Consider the following 18,872-nt stretch of genomic DNA (forward strand, 5'->3'; position numbering starts at 1 on the left):
AAACCCACCAAACAACTGGATTTGCTCTAATCAGACAGATAATATTTACAGCCTGTGGTTGGTGCCAAAATATTTCAGGAAATGCCTAAGCCCTTCTGAATAAAAGCTGAGGAAAACACAATATTTAAGGACAGCAACTACAACAGTAAGAATGAAAGCTTTCCACCCTCTCCCAGCCTCCCTGCACAGTTTAAAATGATTGCCATAGCAATTATCAAGGCTAAGCTCATTTTGCAATCTTCTCTGCAAATTAAATTCTGAGTTGAACACGTGAAGGACCAGCATAAAACCCAAACGAATCATGTAAACTGCAAGGAGCAGAAATCAACATGCGCTCTGCACAAGCAGCACGCTGAGGTCTAATCCATCCCGCTCAATCCCTGTACCGAGAGACCTGAACTTCCTTTGAGCAATTCCTTCCAGTAAGGCACAAACACCATGCTTGAAAAACCCGACCCCAAAGACTTTGGCCTGTTTTTCAGAGTCATCTACCAGCTTTGACTGCCTGCCCTGGACATCCCACAGAGCAGAGTGGTCCAGGAAGGCAAAACATGAGCATCACGTCCTCAGCCACATTGGAGACTTACCACCTTTTTTCCCCATGAAACACTAGTAGGTACGTCTATCTATTCCCTTGCACAACCACAACAAACCCCATTCTGGAAGTATTTTGTTTCCCCCCCTCTCAATTACATCTACAGACACAGAAACCCACAAGTCAAGCAAGGACCACATCTCTGTTTTGTTTCATTTGTGTGTTCAGGCCAGACCTGTCTCTGCAAGTCTCTATAGCACACCCAGAAATAGCCACATGCAACAAGTGCTCGCACCCTAGAAGAAAAATCAGGGCAACTATTTCCAAAGAGCATATTAAACCAATTTATTTCTGGTAATTGAGCGGTGTCATCGTTACCTGCTCGGGCTTCAGGCCAGGGGGGACCCACGCGTACTCTTCCAAGGCACAGCCCGAGTCGTCGTCAGAAGTCGAATTCCTCTGGAAGTCAAACATGAGCTTTGTGACTGTCTTCTCCATCTCCAGAGGCATAACTGTTACGATGTGCTCTTCCTGGGAGCACTTACAGTGAAGGCAAATCTTCCTGCAAGGTGAGGAGAGAGGAAAAAGAGGAGATGCCCCGGTGAGTTACACTTTAAATAAGCAAGCAAAGCGATTCCTGCCAGTCGCTGCCCTGCAGATACTAAACTCAACCCTTTTTTTTATGCTCAGGCATTTTCTAATGCAGGATTTGTCTCTCTCACAAGGAGGAAATAAAAGTCCGTATTCGCTGTAACAACACTTGGCAGTCAAGCTGAGTCAGACTGCCCAGTGTTTGGGGATATGTAATTGCTTGTCCCTTTACTGCGCCGCGAGGAGCGTTTCCAGGGGCCAGCGCAGGCACGGGCCACGCGCCCGCCTGGTGCGGCTCGGCGTGCCAGCGGTAATTGCAGAGCAGTTACCGAATTTGGGACAGTTGAGCACTTGGCTAATAGAGAAAATGGTGGATTGACTGGGAAGCTGTGAATGACAAGTCCCTTTAGCGTGCTGATAGCATAAATTTGCTTATTAAAGTAGCATAAAAATTGATTATAGTCTGAACATATAAAGCTAAATTAAATTAAGGGAGCCTACAAAAACCGCAGTCACACTACAACAGCATCTTAACCACCCGGCTCGACGGCACATGCCGCGGCTCAGCAGCACACGCTGCCCGAGAGCTGAACGGCAGGGGCAAAGCACACCGAGAACTGGAAGAACAGCCCAAAGGTTGCAATTTAACAGCCATTAGCTTAATTCACTGCAAATATCACTTCTTAGCATTTCTTTTAAGGGTCTGTTCCTTCAGCCGGGGGTCTGTGGGAGATTTTCTTCCTGGGCTTGAACCTGAGCGTTTACCTGCAGGGCTGCTAGGACATCACTCCCCTTCGCCAGGGGTAAGAGCGAAGGACTAACCCGTCTGAAAACATCCCCCAGCCCCATAAAAAGAGGTTAAAAGGAATGCTGATAAATTGGTTTCTATTTCTGCAGATGCAATGCTCTTCCACAATATGGGTCAATGGTATCTATTTTAAAGTAACCACGCAGGATTCTGAATTAATTTGCGCTAATGAAACGCTGCTGACTTCTGAGGAATGAGATACAGTTTCACTGGGGTAGCAGAAATGAGACATCTCAGAAATAATAAGGTACCGCACAAAAGGCAAGGGAGAAGTTACCGTTGCCATTGCAGGTGTCTTTGCTATAAGATAAAGCAGAGGTCAGAGGGTAGATTTAGATGAGATATTAGGAAGAAATTCGTCACTGTGAGAGTGGTGAGACACTGGCCCAGGTTGCCCAGAGAAGCTGTGGCTGCCCCCTCCCTGGCAGTGTTCAAGGCCAGGTTGGATGGAGCTTGGAGCAACCTGGTCTAGTGGAAAGGTGTCCCTGCCCACAACATGGTTGTTGGAACTACATGATCTTTAAGGTCCCTTCCAACCCAAACCATTCTGTGATTCTATGAAAGCAAAGACATTCAGAGAGCAACAGTTAAGCATTGGGGGCTGTAATTTTCAAACACCTTTCCTTCTTTTTCAGCACTGCGTACACGCCAGCTAAGCATACCAGCGCTCTGATCCAGATTCAAGTCTAAATTTCCACTTGGCCATTACAGTACAAAAAATGCACTCTAGCAAAAGTCAAGAGGCTCCGTTAAGTCAAGCCAGGGAGATTTGCCAGATTTTCCCATTTCCTGCCTTTCATCAGATCTAAACCACACAGCAACCCCCACGCACCCCTGGCGTCTGCTTTGCGTCCAGTCGGAGAGTCTCGGCATCTCCTCCGGCTGTTACCTTAAAAAATAATCAAGGCACCGTTTCATGTGAATACTTTAATTAATCAGCTACCGTGGAAGGAAGCTCTGCCTCAGCAAAGCCACTGGTTTCTTTACCGTTTCCATCTCAATTCACGATATGATTAGAAGCAGCTCAATATGCAACAAGATGCTAAGAAGAATTAATAGCTCCAGAGCCCCGGATTCGGCATTGGAGACAGTTATCCTGATGGAGTTTAGGACTTCTCAGTCAAATTTTAATTTTCAGGATATCAATCATAAGCTTCAAAGGGAGACAAATCCAACAGTCCACGCTCAGATAGCAGCGATGCCGGGAGCACGAGCGCTGCGATGGGCAAAAAGCCAGCCCGCACGTTTCTGCCCTCCTCCCCACCCTAGACACATCCCCTCCAGGAGATGGAGGACGCCAGGAGAGCATCAGAGGTCTTGGCTTTTAATAAATGAGATAAATCAGGCCATCGTGAGGGCCTTAAATAATGGTGTCAAAGAGTTAATAAGTGAGATGTATAATCAATTAGACCCACAGTTCACTCCACACGACCGCCATCCTGCAGCTCACACCACGTACAGCCAGGAGTGTGAGGACCATGTGGGAAAGCTGATTTACACCCACCCTCACTCCTGCCCCGCCCCAGGCAAGGGGGTACCACCAGCGGGTGGCTTCTTGCTTCTCCTGGTCAGAAAAGCAAAGGATGAAAAGGATGTCTACTCATCAGTGATGTCCCCAGGCCAGGACACTGGGCCCTGTAAAAACTTTGCACCATAAAAAACTGAGCATCGCCAGGCATGGGGTTTCTGCCACCTCCCTGGGCAAACTGCAATCTTCAAGATCTTGCCCCTGAGATATTCAGTTCTCTTCCCTTCCCCTCATTAAAAGCAGAAGATTAACAGCTTTAATTACAATTATTTTCTTTACATTAGGATATGTTGTTTCATGGGAACAATACTCAGTGTCCTAGGAGTGTCTTTCCACTCCTATGATATGGTTTCCATGACTTCTTCGCATAGGTGTCACTTACTCAACTTTATTTTATCGTCTTCCAGCTCACTATAATTAAAAATAATTCCCCGTAGTAAAAACTTAATATAAAAATGTACATTTCACATGTGAGATGAAATTGAAAAAGCAGTATCCCCCCGCCGCACTCAAAGCGGAGCGGCACGAAGCGAGCCGATGCACGTGCCAGTGCTCGACCGCACGCACGATGACCAGAGCGACAACGTGCCGCAGGTGCCGATGCTACGGCGGAGAGCTGGTGGGTGTTGGAGAGGAGCGGGGCCATGACCAGCAGCCCACCCGGCTGCTCCCACCAGCAACAGCTCGTTAGTGATTAACGCGGGAAGAGCGGCGGAGCCTGGAGATGCTCAGCACATACCTTCCCTTATGAAGGGTGCCGCAGCCCAGGCCGGGTGGCACATCCTGCAAAGGGAAACCCATTAGCTTGGCTCTGGCCAGACGCAAGCCTCAGCTAACCACCACCAAAGCTTCACCCACAACGACTTCTGCTGCCTGTGCAGCCAAGGAGCCACACACAACTTGAGAAGAGCATGGACAGGTTGTTTTTTTTTTAAACAAGAAGAAACTAATGCCAATCACTCTCTGGAAATCACGTCTTCATTCCTGAGCCTTTCCGTCTTGCTCTCATCCCAGAGGAGGGTCTGCAAGCTCGTCTCAGGGAAGTACCTGCCCTGGTGATTTAAGAGAGGTCTCCAGCATCGGGGAGGACACAGGACTGGAGATATTTCGGTGCTGTCGCTAAGAGCTGGGAACATCCTGGAGCATCACTTGACTCCAGGAGCTGAGGGCTGGCGAGGAGAAACCCAGTGATGTGTTTTCCAGTGAAGCGAGGAGAGCTGACAGCAGGACCAGCTTCAGGCACGGAGGGTAAATAAAGGAGCTGTTAAGGAGCTGTAGCTTGTGGACAGGGAGGAAAGAAGAGAGGGAGCCGGCCAGCAGCCGTGCTGCTGCAGGAGGCGCGGGCTGGGGAGCAGCCGGCTGGGCTGCTCAGCACGGAGCTGTGCACAGAGCTGCCCTGCAGCGGGGCCAGGACGGCGGGAAGCAAATGGGGAGAAAAAGAACATTTCCTGGTGTCAGATTTAGCTGGAAAGGAGCCTGCCTTGAATTGACTTCACATGGTACAAAGCAGCAACGGCTCAAAAACACACTGAAAAGTTTGTTCTACTCAAGGCCAGCGCTTCATGGGATGAAGGTAGAAGATGGAGGTATTTTATTTTGCAACTGCTGCTTTTACATGGTGCTCTTGTCATGGCAGCCAGTCCTCTCCTCAGAGGAGGCTCTAACCCCCATCCCTGGATACATCTTCACCCATCCACTAGCACCAGGGGACGGTGCAAACTGGATCCACCACCCCACGCCAGCCCTCTTCTCTCTACGGATGAAAACAGCCACGCAAGGGGAAGCTGAAGCACACAGGGCCCAACACAACAAGTGGAGAACCTGGCTCCCGAGTCTCTCGCTTGGGATGCAGGAGCACGCTTCCAGCCCACCTACGTACAGCTCGACACGAGCCCAACTGACCTGCAGGGTCTCTGGGACAAGGCAGTCTCTTGTTGCACGCCGTGGTTAGCAAAGCACAGCCTCTGCCATCGCGGGAGCCTCCTGCAGCTCTTTCATCACAGCAATGGCACCAACAATAAGTTAAACCACGCTGAAAACACGAGTGCTGTGCAAGAGGCTCTGGAGAGAGCCGCGAGCGTGCCCCCAGCTTTCTGAAGAGAGCCAAGGTCTCCCTGCTGTGAAAACGACTCCAAACTGGGAAAGCACAAGCAAAGCTAAAAAGCCAGGGAAGAAGGACTGGGGGCAGCCTGAAGCCAAGGCAAAGTGGGTCCTTGCAAATGGTCTGTAGCTCCGGCAAAGGAGCTGGCCAAGCTGGCGTCTCTCAGCTACGTGTGTGGGGGGGTCTGGGGCGGCACAGGTAGGACCGGACTCCCCCAGGGCTGTGAGGGCAGCAGATCCCTGCCCACGGGAGAAGATCCTGCCCACAGAGATCTTCTCTTCCAGCCGCAGCTGCCCACTCAGCTGGGTGGGCAGGAGCTAACGCAGCCACCCCCACCAAAGCAAAGCCTGCCTGGGCTGGGCACTGCAGCTGGTTTAAGAAGGGGCAGCTCAAGATCCCAGCCCCTCCTGGCAGCAGCAAGAACGAAAGCAGAGTTTAAAATCATGGCAGAAATGTTAAAATTCCTCTCGGACAAAGGAGGAACTCGGCAAACAGCCCTTATCATCGTCCTACCCAGCACTCCTTATCTCTGCTTCTCACTTGTTTCTTCTGGGATGGAAATCAATGGGCTGTATCAGGGAGCAGCTCCGTTTCCAGACAATGTGAGGAGCAGGAATGCCACGGCCAGCGCCAGGTCACGCAATGCCTCTGCTGTGCTCCGTAATAAAGGATTTGCATACATTTGTGCACACATTAACATGCAAGATTGGGAATCCCTCAAAAAGCAATTGTCTGCTCAGCTTGGACAGGATGTGTAAAAGCAAAGGGACAATTCCCTTCCCACTCAAGGCATACACGGCAGCCTCATTTTTTTCCAGCATCATGCCATCATTCTGATTGCAATGAGGCTTTTGGCTCAGTCGTCAGTCAGTAAATCACAAGACTTCTTGGAAATGGGAGAGGCTGAGGATCTGGGGCAGCTCATGTGACCCCCGAGACTTTTAACAAGGGCTTCTAATATCCCTGCCTGTTATCTCCTCCCCTCATTTGAGACCTAATGAGGCATCTTCCCACCCTCAGTGAGCTCCAGCTACACAGACACGTTTCTCCAGACCCCAGAGGCAAGGCAAACATTTATCTAAACTGAAAAGTTAACATAGTCCTTCACTCCTGGAGGGAGATCCCTGCAGCTCTTCCTCCAGTAAAGGCACTGCTCTCCCATTTCACAGATAGGGAAGCTGAGGCACGGGAGTACCCACAGGCAGCACCCAGCCATGGCTTTCCCATCGACTCCCTGAACATCAGCTTCATCAGAGGAGCCCCAAGCTTTTGTGCTCAAAACAGGCAGTCAGAGCTGAAGCTCTGCCTCCTTCTCCAACTTCTCTAACACTGTGTTTTGAACCAAACTCTCCCAGTAGCCCCCGTCAGACACTGCCCATGGCCCCAGGTCCCATGGACCTCAGCTACAAAGCAGCATCTCTTTGGACAAAACATTTCTGCGACCTCACAGCTCTTCCAGAGTCACTTCAGCCAGTAAACACCTATCAGCACGAATGAATTGCAAAGACTTTGCACTACCTGGGTTGAAAAGGAAGCAGAGTGAAAGCTTTTATCTGCCCGACTGGGGTGCAGGAGGTTAAAGGAGGTGAATTAGACACAGGCATTTACAATAGCATCAATTCAAAGTCTGAGGACAATGTGCCCTTGGTGGCCTGCAAGGACGGCCAAGGGAGGACAACACTCACTTGACCCAAGATGCTGTAGGAACAGTTGGCTTAAACGATCAACATCAGGTGGCAGAAACAGAGCAGGTCGCACAGTAATGCCAACAAGCTAAGGAAGAGGGAAATACTCCAGCAACCAAACTACTCCTACAGATGTAACTCCCCCCAGTCTCAGTGGCCATAGGGGAGCACGTGTAGCTGCACATCACCAGAAAGGCCTGCAGTGGGTGGGGAATGACTGAGAGGATGGAAGAGTTGCAAGTCAGACTCTTCTCCACCTTCCCCATCCATATTCTCTTCTCTACCTGCTTGATGTGCTCAAGGAAAGTCAGCTTTTCAGTGTTGCTTTATTTTTAATCCTCTCTGACCTCCGCAGTGCCAACAGCAGCTATTGCAAAGGTATCCAGGGTGGCGTTGAAGCTTTTATTGCCAACCCCATTTCCCCTCCTGGAAAAATTCTCCTCTCTGGCTGAAGTTGTCCATGCTCGGTCTCAGTCTGGAGACTAATTTAAGACACTGTAAAAATCCTTTACCATTGCAAGAGTTATTCTTGCTTAATTAAGAAAAAGAAGGAAAAAAAGAACTATCCCCAGGATTGCCAGTTGCAGCCAAACGAGAGTACAAGCAGTCTCCGAGGATTTTCCAGCTGGTCTGCCTTCATGGTGAATCAGGCCCATCAATTCGAGAAGCGGGTGGAACATCTGCCTGTGGGTCCCCACCGCCCTGTCCCCAAACCCCTGCTTCCCTGTGGCACAGCCCGGGGCAGCCTCCAGGCTGCTTCCAGTTTTGCTGTCTGTGGTCTCAGGCACCACGTGGCAGACAAGAACCATCAGCGCACAAGGCTGTGCTCCTCTCAGATGAAACCAAGAAATTAGGACAAAACACAACACAATGTGCAAAAAGCCGAATCCCTCATCCAGGCTGTCTTGGTGACCTCTTAGGCAAACAAGGAACCAGGACCACAGCCCAAAACTGTGGCCAGACCTCTCAGGACCACTGTAGGATGAATTAAAACATGACCAACCTTTCCAATCTGTGGCTGAATCACACCAGGGGAGCTGGGGTGCATCACGGGTCATTTTGGGGAGCCCAGGTGCACCCCAGTGCTCTGCAGTGAACATAGGTCCCTGCTCAGGCTCCAGTTTCTCCTTGTGAGCTGGGTAAGAGCCCCAGAGTGCTTAAACACCCTCCTGACCTGAACCACACTGCCAGGCTGCTCCCGTGAGCCATAACCCCTGACACAAACCATGAAAATCCTGAAGCATAAAGATGAGATGTTTAAATTAAGGGATATTAACAACTCGGCAGATCTCAGAAGAACTCTCTATTTGGAACTCTCAAGATGTTTTGCAAAAGACGCAATATTTTTTTGTAATAGATGTTAGACAGAGGTGGGCAAAGTGCTATACCCATGTGAGCTGCACACCAAGCAAGGAGGAGAGAGAGAAAAGAACAAACAAGGTGCAGCGAGCCCCAGCCCGTGCCCAGCCATGCTACCAGGAGAAAAGGTGTCCCACGGGCTGCTCTGTCCCATCCCAGGTGATGGAGCCAGCCTGCCAGCTCATACGTATTTATGTTGGAGGGTTTTCTCCCCCTCTTAAAGGTCCAGCTCTTAGCAGACAGAAATGATAACAACCACGTATTTTTCCCCTGTCATGGAGAAGAAATGCAAACCACTAGTTTCCAATTTGAAGACAAGTAACAGACTCAATAACAGCAATAACAACCCTGAAGCTGGTGGGCAACCAACGCTGAAGCCAACCTCATGATTTTTGCAAGGCACGGAGAGCCATGGGATAGGCAGACCCAGGAGCTGTGGACACGCTGAGGGGTTTGGTGTCCCCTGTGGCAGGACAACCCCAACCCCAAGCCCTCGAGAGCCCAGCTGGGTCCCTGGTCGGCAGGGATGGAGCAGGGGAGGCAGCGGAGGGAGCAGGTACCAGCAGGATCTTGGCCAAACTCCCTCGGGGCTGAGTTCAGACGCGCTCCCCACCCAAGAGCCAGCGTGCGCCTGCGCTGCAAAGCCCCTGTCCTGCCCCATGGGTTATCTTGTCAGATTTTTAATTATACCATTCAGTGGCTTTTCAGCCGACCGATGCAGAGCTGTTTTGCAGGAGGTTTCTTTCTGCTGCTTAACTGAAGGAAGAAAATCACCTCCAAGCCTGGGGTTCTAGCAAGATTTAGCTCTACCTCTGGATCCAAAACCAGCCTCCTGTCTCCATTCAGCATGTGGGTCCTCGCTGTCTTCTCAAGTTTGCATAAACCTGGGCTCTTCACAGGCAGTATTTATCTTCCCCCCACCCTGTTCCAGGCTTGCAGCCCATCTCTTCAGCACCAGTCTCGGACAGACAGGCTAAGCGGAGCGGGTTCCCGGTGATCCACCCCGAGGCTGTAAGGGCTATTTTAAGGGACTTTACCAGTTTGCATTTGCGGCATGACAAGCAGAAACCAGGGGAAGCAGTAAACACGCTGCAGTTCAAGCACCTCCTAGGCCGTACATCCTAAAGGAAAAAACCTGGCTGACAGGCAAAACGCTCGGAAGCAGGATGAGCTAGGCTGAAAACTGTAATTATTTCCAAAGTTGAGGCTCAGACCGCATCCCCCAAGACAGGCAATACCGACCCGCTTGTGAAAGCAATCACTGCCAGCCTGATGTGGGTATGTGCTGGCTAAACCCGAGCAAGTCTGCCAACAGCAAGTGCGCAAGGCTGGGTCATTTTGTTAAGCTGAATCCAGCTGGTAGAAAACACGCGACGGGAGATTAAAATACGAAGCAAAGCATAATCTTGTTAGCTGCAGATAGTTTTACTTTACAAATCTTTATCACAGCCTCAAGCCAGCATCCTTATAAATACAACGCAGCGATGCGAGACATCTAAGTGCTCCCACAGTAGGTAAAATAATAGCAGAATAAAAATAAGTCAGATAAGTTACAAGATACGAGAGCTAAAACTGAAAGGACGACACTGCATCTGGTGTGAATAATTATTTTGGCATTATTCTGTCCAGCGCTAATCCTAAACAGCTCGAAAAGATTCAATCAGTGTTTAGCACCGCCAAGGAATCATGACTACAAAACAAAGAGTAACTGGATTAAAATCTTTCCATGGTCACAGGTCACGTCTGTGTCACATCTGCTTAAGATGTTCCTTCAAGGAACAGGAGGAAAAAAAAAAAAAAAAAGGAAATTTGACTTGAAAAGATTGCACTGAAAAACACAACCCCTAGGTTGCAGTTCTAGGTTGGTTTATAGTTAGGCATTTTGGCATGAGAAAGAAGGACATAGCAAGATTATTATTTTAAAACTCTATCCGCAGGAAGGCAAAACCACGATAAACATCTGACCAGTAACGTCCTCATCCACACCACCAGCCTGCACGCAGTCTGCTCAGAAAATGCCCAGAGAAGCCAGGCTTCTGGAAGCTGCATTTACCAAAGCAATAAAATTAACACTGAGAGATGAGGATTTTTTAATACTTCTTCCTATTTAAAGCCAGCTGAGCCTTCCTGATTATTTTCGAAATGAAAAATCCATTACAGTGGCATTAGCGTTTCTCCCCGACTTCCTGCAGCTGCAGAAATGCAATTTAACAATTAACCTTTTACATCCATAAACAACAAGAACAGCAAAGGGTAGGGTGGGAAAACAGCGCAGCCCCCTTGTCGATCACCACCAACGGTACATCGAGCAAAGTTACCACGCAGCTACGCGCACCCACAGAACGCTGCTTATTCCCCCTCCTCCTCCTCTCTTCTACTTTCTATCCCTCCTAAAAATCCACGACAACTTTGAAGTCGCGGCAAAAGGCAGTTTCTTACCTGTTCCCACCGAGGACGGCAGTGCAGGGGGAAAAAATCCAGCGTGCTGCTCAGCCGCCCGAGCCGTGCCAGTTGCCTTTGGGCTGGCAGGCTGCTCCCAGGACCGCAGTGCCATAAAGCACCCCGCGCTCCCCCGGCGCAGCCCACCTCCCCGACGCCCGCAGCCAGGCGCTGCCGCCACACGGGCTTCTGTTGGAGCCTTTCAGAGGAGACGAGCACGGAAACCTGCCATGGGAAAACGTGCCATCCCTGCCCCACGGCTTAAGCTTTTCGCTCCGAAATCCAGCTCCGGAGGGTGCCCCCCTCTCCGCTCCCAATCCAAACGGATCCAGCAGCTTCCCCCTCAACCTGCCTTTCGCTAAGTGCCCCTTCGAGGTGGTAAGAGGACGTCCAACCCGCTCTCCGAGCGCAAAGCATCAGCAAGGAGAGATGCAGCCCGTGGAGAATACCCGCCGGCGCGGGAGCGGCGCGGGGCTCTGCTGTTGCATTGCTCTCCTCTCCTGCATGCTAATGAGCAATGATGTCAGCAAGCCAAAGTCACCGCATCCCCACCGCCCGCCGCCCGGCCACCCACCCGCCTTATTTACACAGAAATCAGCCCGCTCGTGGAAATCGATAAACCCGGTAAGGCTGCTTAGGGAAAGGGAGAGGGGGGGGAAAAAAACCCTTCTCACTGGCTCGCATGTGCGCGTTGCAAAGAGTTGGCTCCGCACCAGCAGCCCAAATTGAATGGTGTGAAGACACTAATTATCCTTCCTCAGCTATCATCTTATTTGATGCTGACCGAACCGCAACTCGCTGTCAAACTTAAGGCACCGCTTCTTAGTTACGCGGGCTATTAAAGCAACGATCTGCTGGCTCTGAGCAACGTATCATTTTTCTCCTGGCTTTCAATGCCCTCTTAATTATTTTCTGCAGTCATTTGCTATGATTCCCCGCTGGTTTTTAGACACAGCGTGTTTGTGCACCAGCAGGGCTAAATATTCTGGGAAATACAAGTTATTAGCGTGGCATTTTGGTTACCACATATTTTAATTCATTTTCTTTCATACAGCCCCGACAGATGCACAATTCACACCTTTTATGTGTATCTCAGGTGAGCATGAAGAGCCCCAGGAACATGCCACCCCAACAGGGATGCCAAAGCCTCCTTCCCCCGTGTTCCCCTCCCCTCGGAAAAGAAAAGAAAACGCAGAGAAGGAGCTATGCTGCCAAATCTCTGCTGCTGCTCTTAAAGCCCGTTGCTTGGGAATTAGGTGGTCACAAATGACTCTCTGCTTCAAGTCAATTGAAGGAGAGACTACTTGTTAGCTTTTGCATTTGCAAAAACTGAGTGAAATTCAAAAACCTAGTTTCTGTGGGCTCAGAAAAATACAGAAAGCAAATAAAACTTGCCCAACATGTAATGCTTTTGTAGCACGCTCCTGACTTTTGGGGCCTGGCTCCGGATTTCGGAGCCCTTGATTTTGGCAATATTAGCTGTGTTTACAGAACACAGAAGGATGCAGAAGCTACAGCTGCGAGTCTTTCCGCAGTCTCAAATGCCTTAAATTATTGTTATTAAGGCTCATAAATTAGGTTTCATTATATGGAATTACACTCCAAATCTCAAGGGCGAGATCCTCAGCTGGGACAAACCAGCCCAGCTCCTCCTCGGAGCCGCCCCAACTTACCCCAGCCAAGCAGGATGGACTGAGAATATGCACAGTCCTCATCTGGCTCAGACAACTTCAGACAAAAGAAAATATTCAGGGCCCTTGATGAAATATTTGAGCATTTACAGTTCCTTTTAAAATTTCCCCCCCCCCTTTTTTTTTTTTTTTTTTTTTTTAATTAAAAAACCACAGCTTCAAGTCCAAGAGTTGAGCACTGACCCTGTTACCATGTCCAGCCAGGTCAAATCTTCCTTTCACTGAGGCAAAAGCATCGAGGAGGGTCCCCTCCGACTACACAGAACAACAGAACTTGTAGGAAAAAACTCCCCTGACCCTTCAGCTTCCTAAACTGGCACATTTTGTCCCTTCCAGCTTGCATCGGCATTGCGGGCAGGCTGTCAGCTCGCCTGTCTATGGTCAGTGTGTCACGGCCCAAGGTGACGTATTTTTTCCTCTTAAATTCAGAACATGTTAATTACAATACAAAGGAAACTAGACAAAACTGAATTGGGCAAAAGCAAACAAAGAAGGCTGCTTATAAAATGATAATGTTGAGCAGAAACGCTGCAGAGCAGAAATTACCTGCGTTTACTGTAACAATCTTCCCTGGAAATATATTGCTAAAAGCACACAGCAGTGACTAGGGGCTACAACCAGCATGAAGAACACGTCCCGCTCCATATGGCAGGTCCTGTAGGTGCTAATTTTCACCAAACATGAGTAAAATGCCTGACTTCATTTGCTGTAACTTTCAAGGAGCAAAGGCCCTTTAGATATAAACACTTGGGAGCAAAGTGTCTATTAGTGCTCCAAGTACCCCTTGAGCAGGACCGCCAGCGGCCCCATGCTCAGGGGAAAGGTTGGCAGGGCATGAGCCCGAGTGTCCAACCCCACTTCTTGTACGATGTGCTCTGCGTAACTCCATCTACAGTAGGTTCGATCACCCAGCACCAGCCCAGCATGATCCCGATGAAGGGTGGATGGCCCCATGCAACTGGGCAACTGTCTTGGCCAACTGGATCATCCCCAAGAAAGGGATCACACCAGAAATTGCAAATTTTTAAGTGTAAGTTGATATACAAAGATAAAATGAGGGTGAGAATCACGAGCTGATGTTAAAGATCAGTAAGAGCAATGCTTGTAACATCTCAGCTGCATGGCTAGCTACGAGCACAAGAGCTTTGTGTCTCCAAACAGCATGTATAATCGTCATCGCTCCTGGCAGACTTCTTGTTCCAATACTTGCAAATCTAAATATCCAAAAAATCCAATCAACAGGCTCTTCTGAGACAAGAAATCAGATTAGAAGCTGCCACCTTTGGACACATTACTGTCTTAGGAAAGTGGAAATGAGCCTTCCTGCTTTGAAAGCTGCCAGTTCGTTGGCAATTGCTCCCTATTACCGTTACCTACTGCAAGACTTGTGAAAAGGTCATGTGTTGGAATAAATCCAGAAGGCACACAAGATTTCTTGACGGATTCTGCACATTACACAGGTGAAATGGGTGTTTCATTAAGCAGCAAGGAGAATACCGAGCCAGTGGAGCACATTATCAAAGGTCACATGAAGGTCTTGCACCATTATGAGGACGGATGCTGACAACGGCCGGCAATGAAGCAAACGCTCTGAACAACCAGAGGTAAAACCTTAGTGGCTGAAACAAAGAAAAAGTAACTGGATCAAGAGTGGGAAGCCCCCGCTCAGGCGCAGAGGCGTGAGATGGACAACTCTGCTTGTAAATGTGGCCACACCTTTCCGCCCTTTGCTGCTAGATTTAAATACACGGACCCAAACTCAGTCAACTTTAAACTTTCTGCCATTTGCACAAACTCATCCCGACAGCTAATTTAACAAATCACTGTAAGAGCCCACCTTTCATAAATGCTGTATTTTATCACCTTGGTGGATCGATCGGCTGTCAATCAATAAGGCTGCACGTGACGCTGTTGACTCTCCCGATGACAATGAGCTACACAGCACGGACACACACAGTGACAGCAGACCGGCATCCTCGAGGTCATCAGGCTGCTAACCTGATGAATGTCAGATCAAGTTGCCTTTCTGAATTATTTAGTGAGCATCCTCTGCTGCGGCCTGCCAGGGCAGTGTACAGCACTGCTATCCTGGGATGTCACAGAGGCTCCAACCTCCACTGCCCCGAATGCTGCCCACGGGGACGAAGGCTGAGCCCCACGCTGCGTGCACCACGAGCCTGTCCAGGATCGGAGTGGTGGCAGGTCCCCCCCATCACGGAGCCCCTCCGCTCACAGCGACAGGCACAATAACAGATTACTTTCCCACCGCTCTTTCTACCCACAGAAATGCAGAACTGGATATTCACAGTGGTTTTTTTCCCCTCCGTTCCCACGCTCACCCCTGTAATTTGCAGAGAAATCTCTGCTCGCTGAGCCAGCGCTCCTGCCCTGGTGCCAGGACGGGCTGTGCCCAGCGCGGTCCCTGGGCTGGGGGACAGCCGGAGCCCGAGCAGGGCAGGGACACCGGTGCGGCCACGTTCCCATGGCCGTGGGGCAGCAACAAGCAGCAGAGCGAGAGGCTGGGGAGGGCACAGTTTTGCAAACACCAGGAGGAAAGGCAAGGTGATCACCAAAAGCTGTTAGCAGTGAGCAAGGAGGGGGAAGACCCTGCGTGGCAGGGTCCGGCCCCACTCCTCCCAGCCAAAGGCCTGGCTCTTCAGGAGGCACACAGGGATCTGCCCAAGGTGTGGGGAAAGCTCCTGGGAGAATGCGAGTCACGAAATACAGGTCAGGACTTTAAATTAGGTTGAGCGCATGTTTTTCTTCTTTTTTTTTTTTCTTTTTAAGCAAGGCAGCGGACTCTCCCCATACCTCTCAACGCCAGAAGCAGGGATGTCTTATCTCAAAGAAAAATGGGATGGAGGGAGGGGCAAAGAGACCATCATCAGATGCAGATCACTAATCCCAAAAACTTGCCCTCCTCCGCTTTTCCTCAGGGCTGCCATTGGTACCTTCACGCGGCTGCTGCCCGAGACCACGTGAGACAGACCCTCTGCTGCTGCCTTCGACTCATTTTCAGCAGAGCCATGGGTAAGGATCCGTGCTGTCGGTCTGCAAGGAGGAATTTAGTTTTTAAAACACCACTGAGCCCAGCAGCAGCTGACACAGAAGGGGAGGTACAGCCCATACGCACTGCGGCTGATTTTATAGACAATTTTCTGTATTTTCTACCAATTCACCCAGCGAGACAGGCCTGACCCTCGCCGGCATCCTCCGGCGTATGGCAGCAGCTGCCAGCACACCCTGTGCCATCCACGTCCTCCAGCAGCACTGAACCACGCAAACACTGGGGTGATGCCATGGGAGGACCCAGCACACCCTGCACCCCGTCCCCCCCATGACAAGGCACCCCAAAAGGACCCTCACCCACCGACTGTCCCCACCCCACCGCACACCCTGGGGCAGCACGTGGAGCACGGTGCAGCCAGCGCTTCAATCAATCGCTGTATTGTTCTCTTTTTTTATTATTAATCACCTTAATGCAAGAAGCTTTAGAGAGCTTAACAACCATAAGGCTTTTCATAGCCTCTGGCTTTAACTCAGTGCTATGTTTTTTACTTTTGTATGTTGAAATCAAATTTGTAACCGAATGTGAACAACAATCTGGATGCTCACGTGGTTTTCTCCCCTTTGCTAGCCTGATAGTGTTCTCATCTGAAGACTTTTTAATAGTGTCCTTTAATGATGTCTACAAAAGCCTCATTAAAGCAGTGTATTGTAATGTAAGCTGAATAAACTCAACGCAGTTATTTTGTTAATGACATATTTTTCTTGGGGCCTTTCCACGAACAATAAAGCGTTCACTGAAAATATGTTATGAAGGAAACGCATAAATCTTCAGCTTATCTGGTGGTATGTTTTCCAAAGATCTAAACCTTTGATCAGTAACAAATTAATTTTCCATTTACACAAAACGGAAGATGTATTTCCAGGATAACCAAGGAATCCTGCGAGTCTGCACTAACATGTGCCTTGGCAGCAGCTCAGCGCTCCCTCGCTGCCGCCCTTCTTGCTGCCTGACATTGTCACCTTAGACGGTTTTTATTCTATTTTTTGGCTTCAAACCTGTCTAATAGGATGTTTTGGGTCAGTGATTATGCCCTGAGGATTTCTTGCTGTTGCTCACCGAGCTCCCCTCTGCACCAGCCATGCACCACCCAGTGTCCTCCCTCCCAAAAGCTGTGCATCCCCCAGGACCGGAGCACGGTGCTCAACTGTCTCCATGCTCAGAGGTGTCTTGGGCCAGCCCAGAGTCCTGGCCAAGCAACACAAGCCTGGCTTTCACCTCCTTAAACCAGCCCGTGCACATCTTCTCTGGCAGCCGGTGGGATTTTGGCATGTCCCTCACCCTGGCCAGGCACCGCGCCAGCCCCCGCTCCAAGCCAGGAGCTGCTGGGACTGCACAAACCTCCGTCCAAGCTCCTCATAAACCACCGATAGTTTAAACTGCCATGTTTCTGCTCTCACCCAGGAGAGACATAGCTGCTTGCTCTTCCCCAACTAAGAGAAAAGACCTATTTGCTGCTTGCTCCCAAACTGCGCTAAATGCAGGGTGGTAACTCCAGCACGTTTTTGGATCCACCCAATGCTCCTGTGACATGCTGCACTCATCTGGGAGGAAATCATGCACGTTGGTCGTGAACAGAAATGGGCTTTCATGACGCCTTTGAGGCTTTAAAATTTCCCAGTATACTTGCAAATGCTGGGAGATGGGCTGCCCTCAGGAATGCACCTGGGTCCTCACGCTGGGCTACTCACAGCCTCCTAACTGCTCAGGGGGAAGAAAGGTGTCCAAATAGGTTTTTATTTCATACCTGAGAGCATGAAGTAGACCTGGATGATATAAAACCAGCCAGTGTGAGCAGATGGACTGGCGCACGTTGATTTGGTCCACCCCAAACTCCACCCATTACAAGGACTTCTACAATCCAGCTAACCTTGATTTAAAAAAAAAATAAATAAAAAAACCCAATAAAATTATGAAAAGTGGCATCTCAGTTGAAGCCTGGGTGCTTCCCCTGCCCCAGCCCTCTTAGGACCACAGCCCCATGCCCTGCCTGGACCACACAGAGCAGGTCAACGTGCCTCAGGCTACGGCGAGGTTTGCAGCCTGGCTGTCCCACTGGCTGAAGCTGGATGGAGCTCCAGTGTCCCCGAGACAGCCTGGCACCATACACAAATGACAAGAGGTGTTTGCTATTCTTCCCTTTGTTTTAATTAGTAATAACAATTTGTTATCGTGGCTTGACATTCGTTCATACTTAGGAATAAATCGCTTCCTCGAACGATATGCTGAGATTACAGCGGGCTTTCCGTGTTTGTGTTGGTTTTAGTAGCTCGTAACAAACCATGAAATTCATTACTCTTGCCACAAGCACCCATGAGATGTGCCAACCAGGGTGTGATTTATACACAGCTCGACTCATGGAAATTAAAAGGTTTTAATGTTGCCTGCAAGTAGTCAAGGGTTTGACATTTTATACAGCTGAAATGCACAAAAAAAAAATCTCAGGCGCAAGCTACTGCATTGTTTTATCTGCCTAAGGAGACGGAACATTAAAGTCAGGGAAAAAATAATTCACTAAACATTAATTAATTTAAGCATATAGTTTGAGCAGCCTTTTCAGTGATAAGCAAATTACTTCATTCTATATAAAGGAAGACATTTAACAGTAAAACTTCTCTGCTACAATATAATTTGGCAAAACATTCCCACTGAAAAAAATGACCGGAAAACAGCCTGTGCCTCACCACCCCTAATGGGAAAGGGCTGTCAGTCACACCCCAGTCCCATTTCTCCACGCTGCATCAAGCCCCGTACATCAAACCCAACACACACATCGCCAGCCCCACCAAGATCGTTAGAGCCGCTCCGCCCGTCAGGGAAAGGTCAGCGTGTCGCGGCTGCCTGCTCCGAACGCGGCATCAATCACAGCTCTCATCAAAGGCGGCCACGGCGCGCAGCTGGAACCCGCGGCCCTTCCCCGGGTAACCCGTCAGCTCCTAAACCCGCTCCCCTTAGTGTAAAAGACGGCCACACTTTTATCTTATTGTGATCTACAGGGAAATGCAACTAAACTGGCTGCCATACGAACAGTGGGGATCAGGACCCGCGGGGAGGGATTGAGACCGTAT

At 49.6% G+C, this 18,872-nt stretch overlaps 1 protein-coding gene across 1 annotated transcript in view; it reads right to left on the reverse strand.

Annotated features, from left to right (window-relative positions):
• Positions 1–18,872, reverse strand: part of PRICKLE2 (prickle planar cell polarity protein 2) — a 107,613-nt gene that overhangs the window by 31,467 nt on the left and 57,274 nt on the right. The window contains exon 3 of the mRNA XM_068409412.1: positions 914–1,097. Coding sequence (XP_068265513.1) covers positions 914–1,097 — 184 coding nt within the window. The remainder of the gene's footprint in view (positions 1–913; positions 1,098–18,872) is intronic.

The sequence above is a fragment of the Nyctibius grandis genome, chromosome 10 (assembly GCF_013368605.1).
Source record: "Nyctibius grandis isolate bNycGra1 chromosome 10, bNycGra1.pri, whole genome shotgun sequence".
NCBI classification, from domain to species: Eukaryota; Metazoa; Chordata; class Aves; order Nyctibiiformes; family Nyctibiidae; genus Nyctibius; species Nyctibius grandis.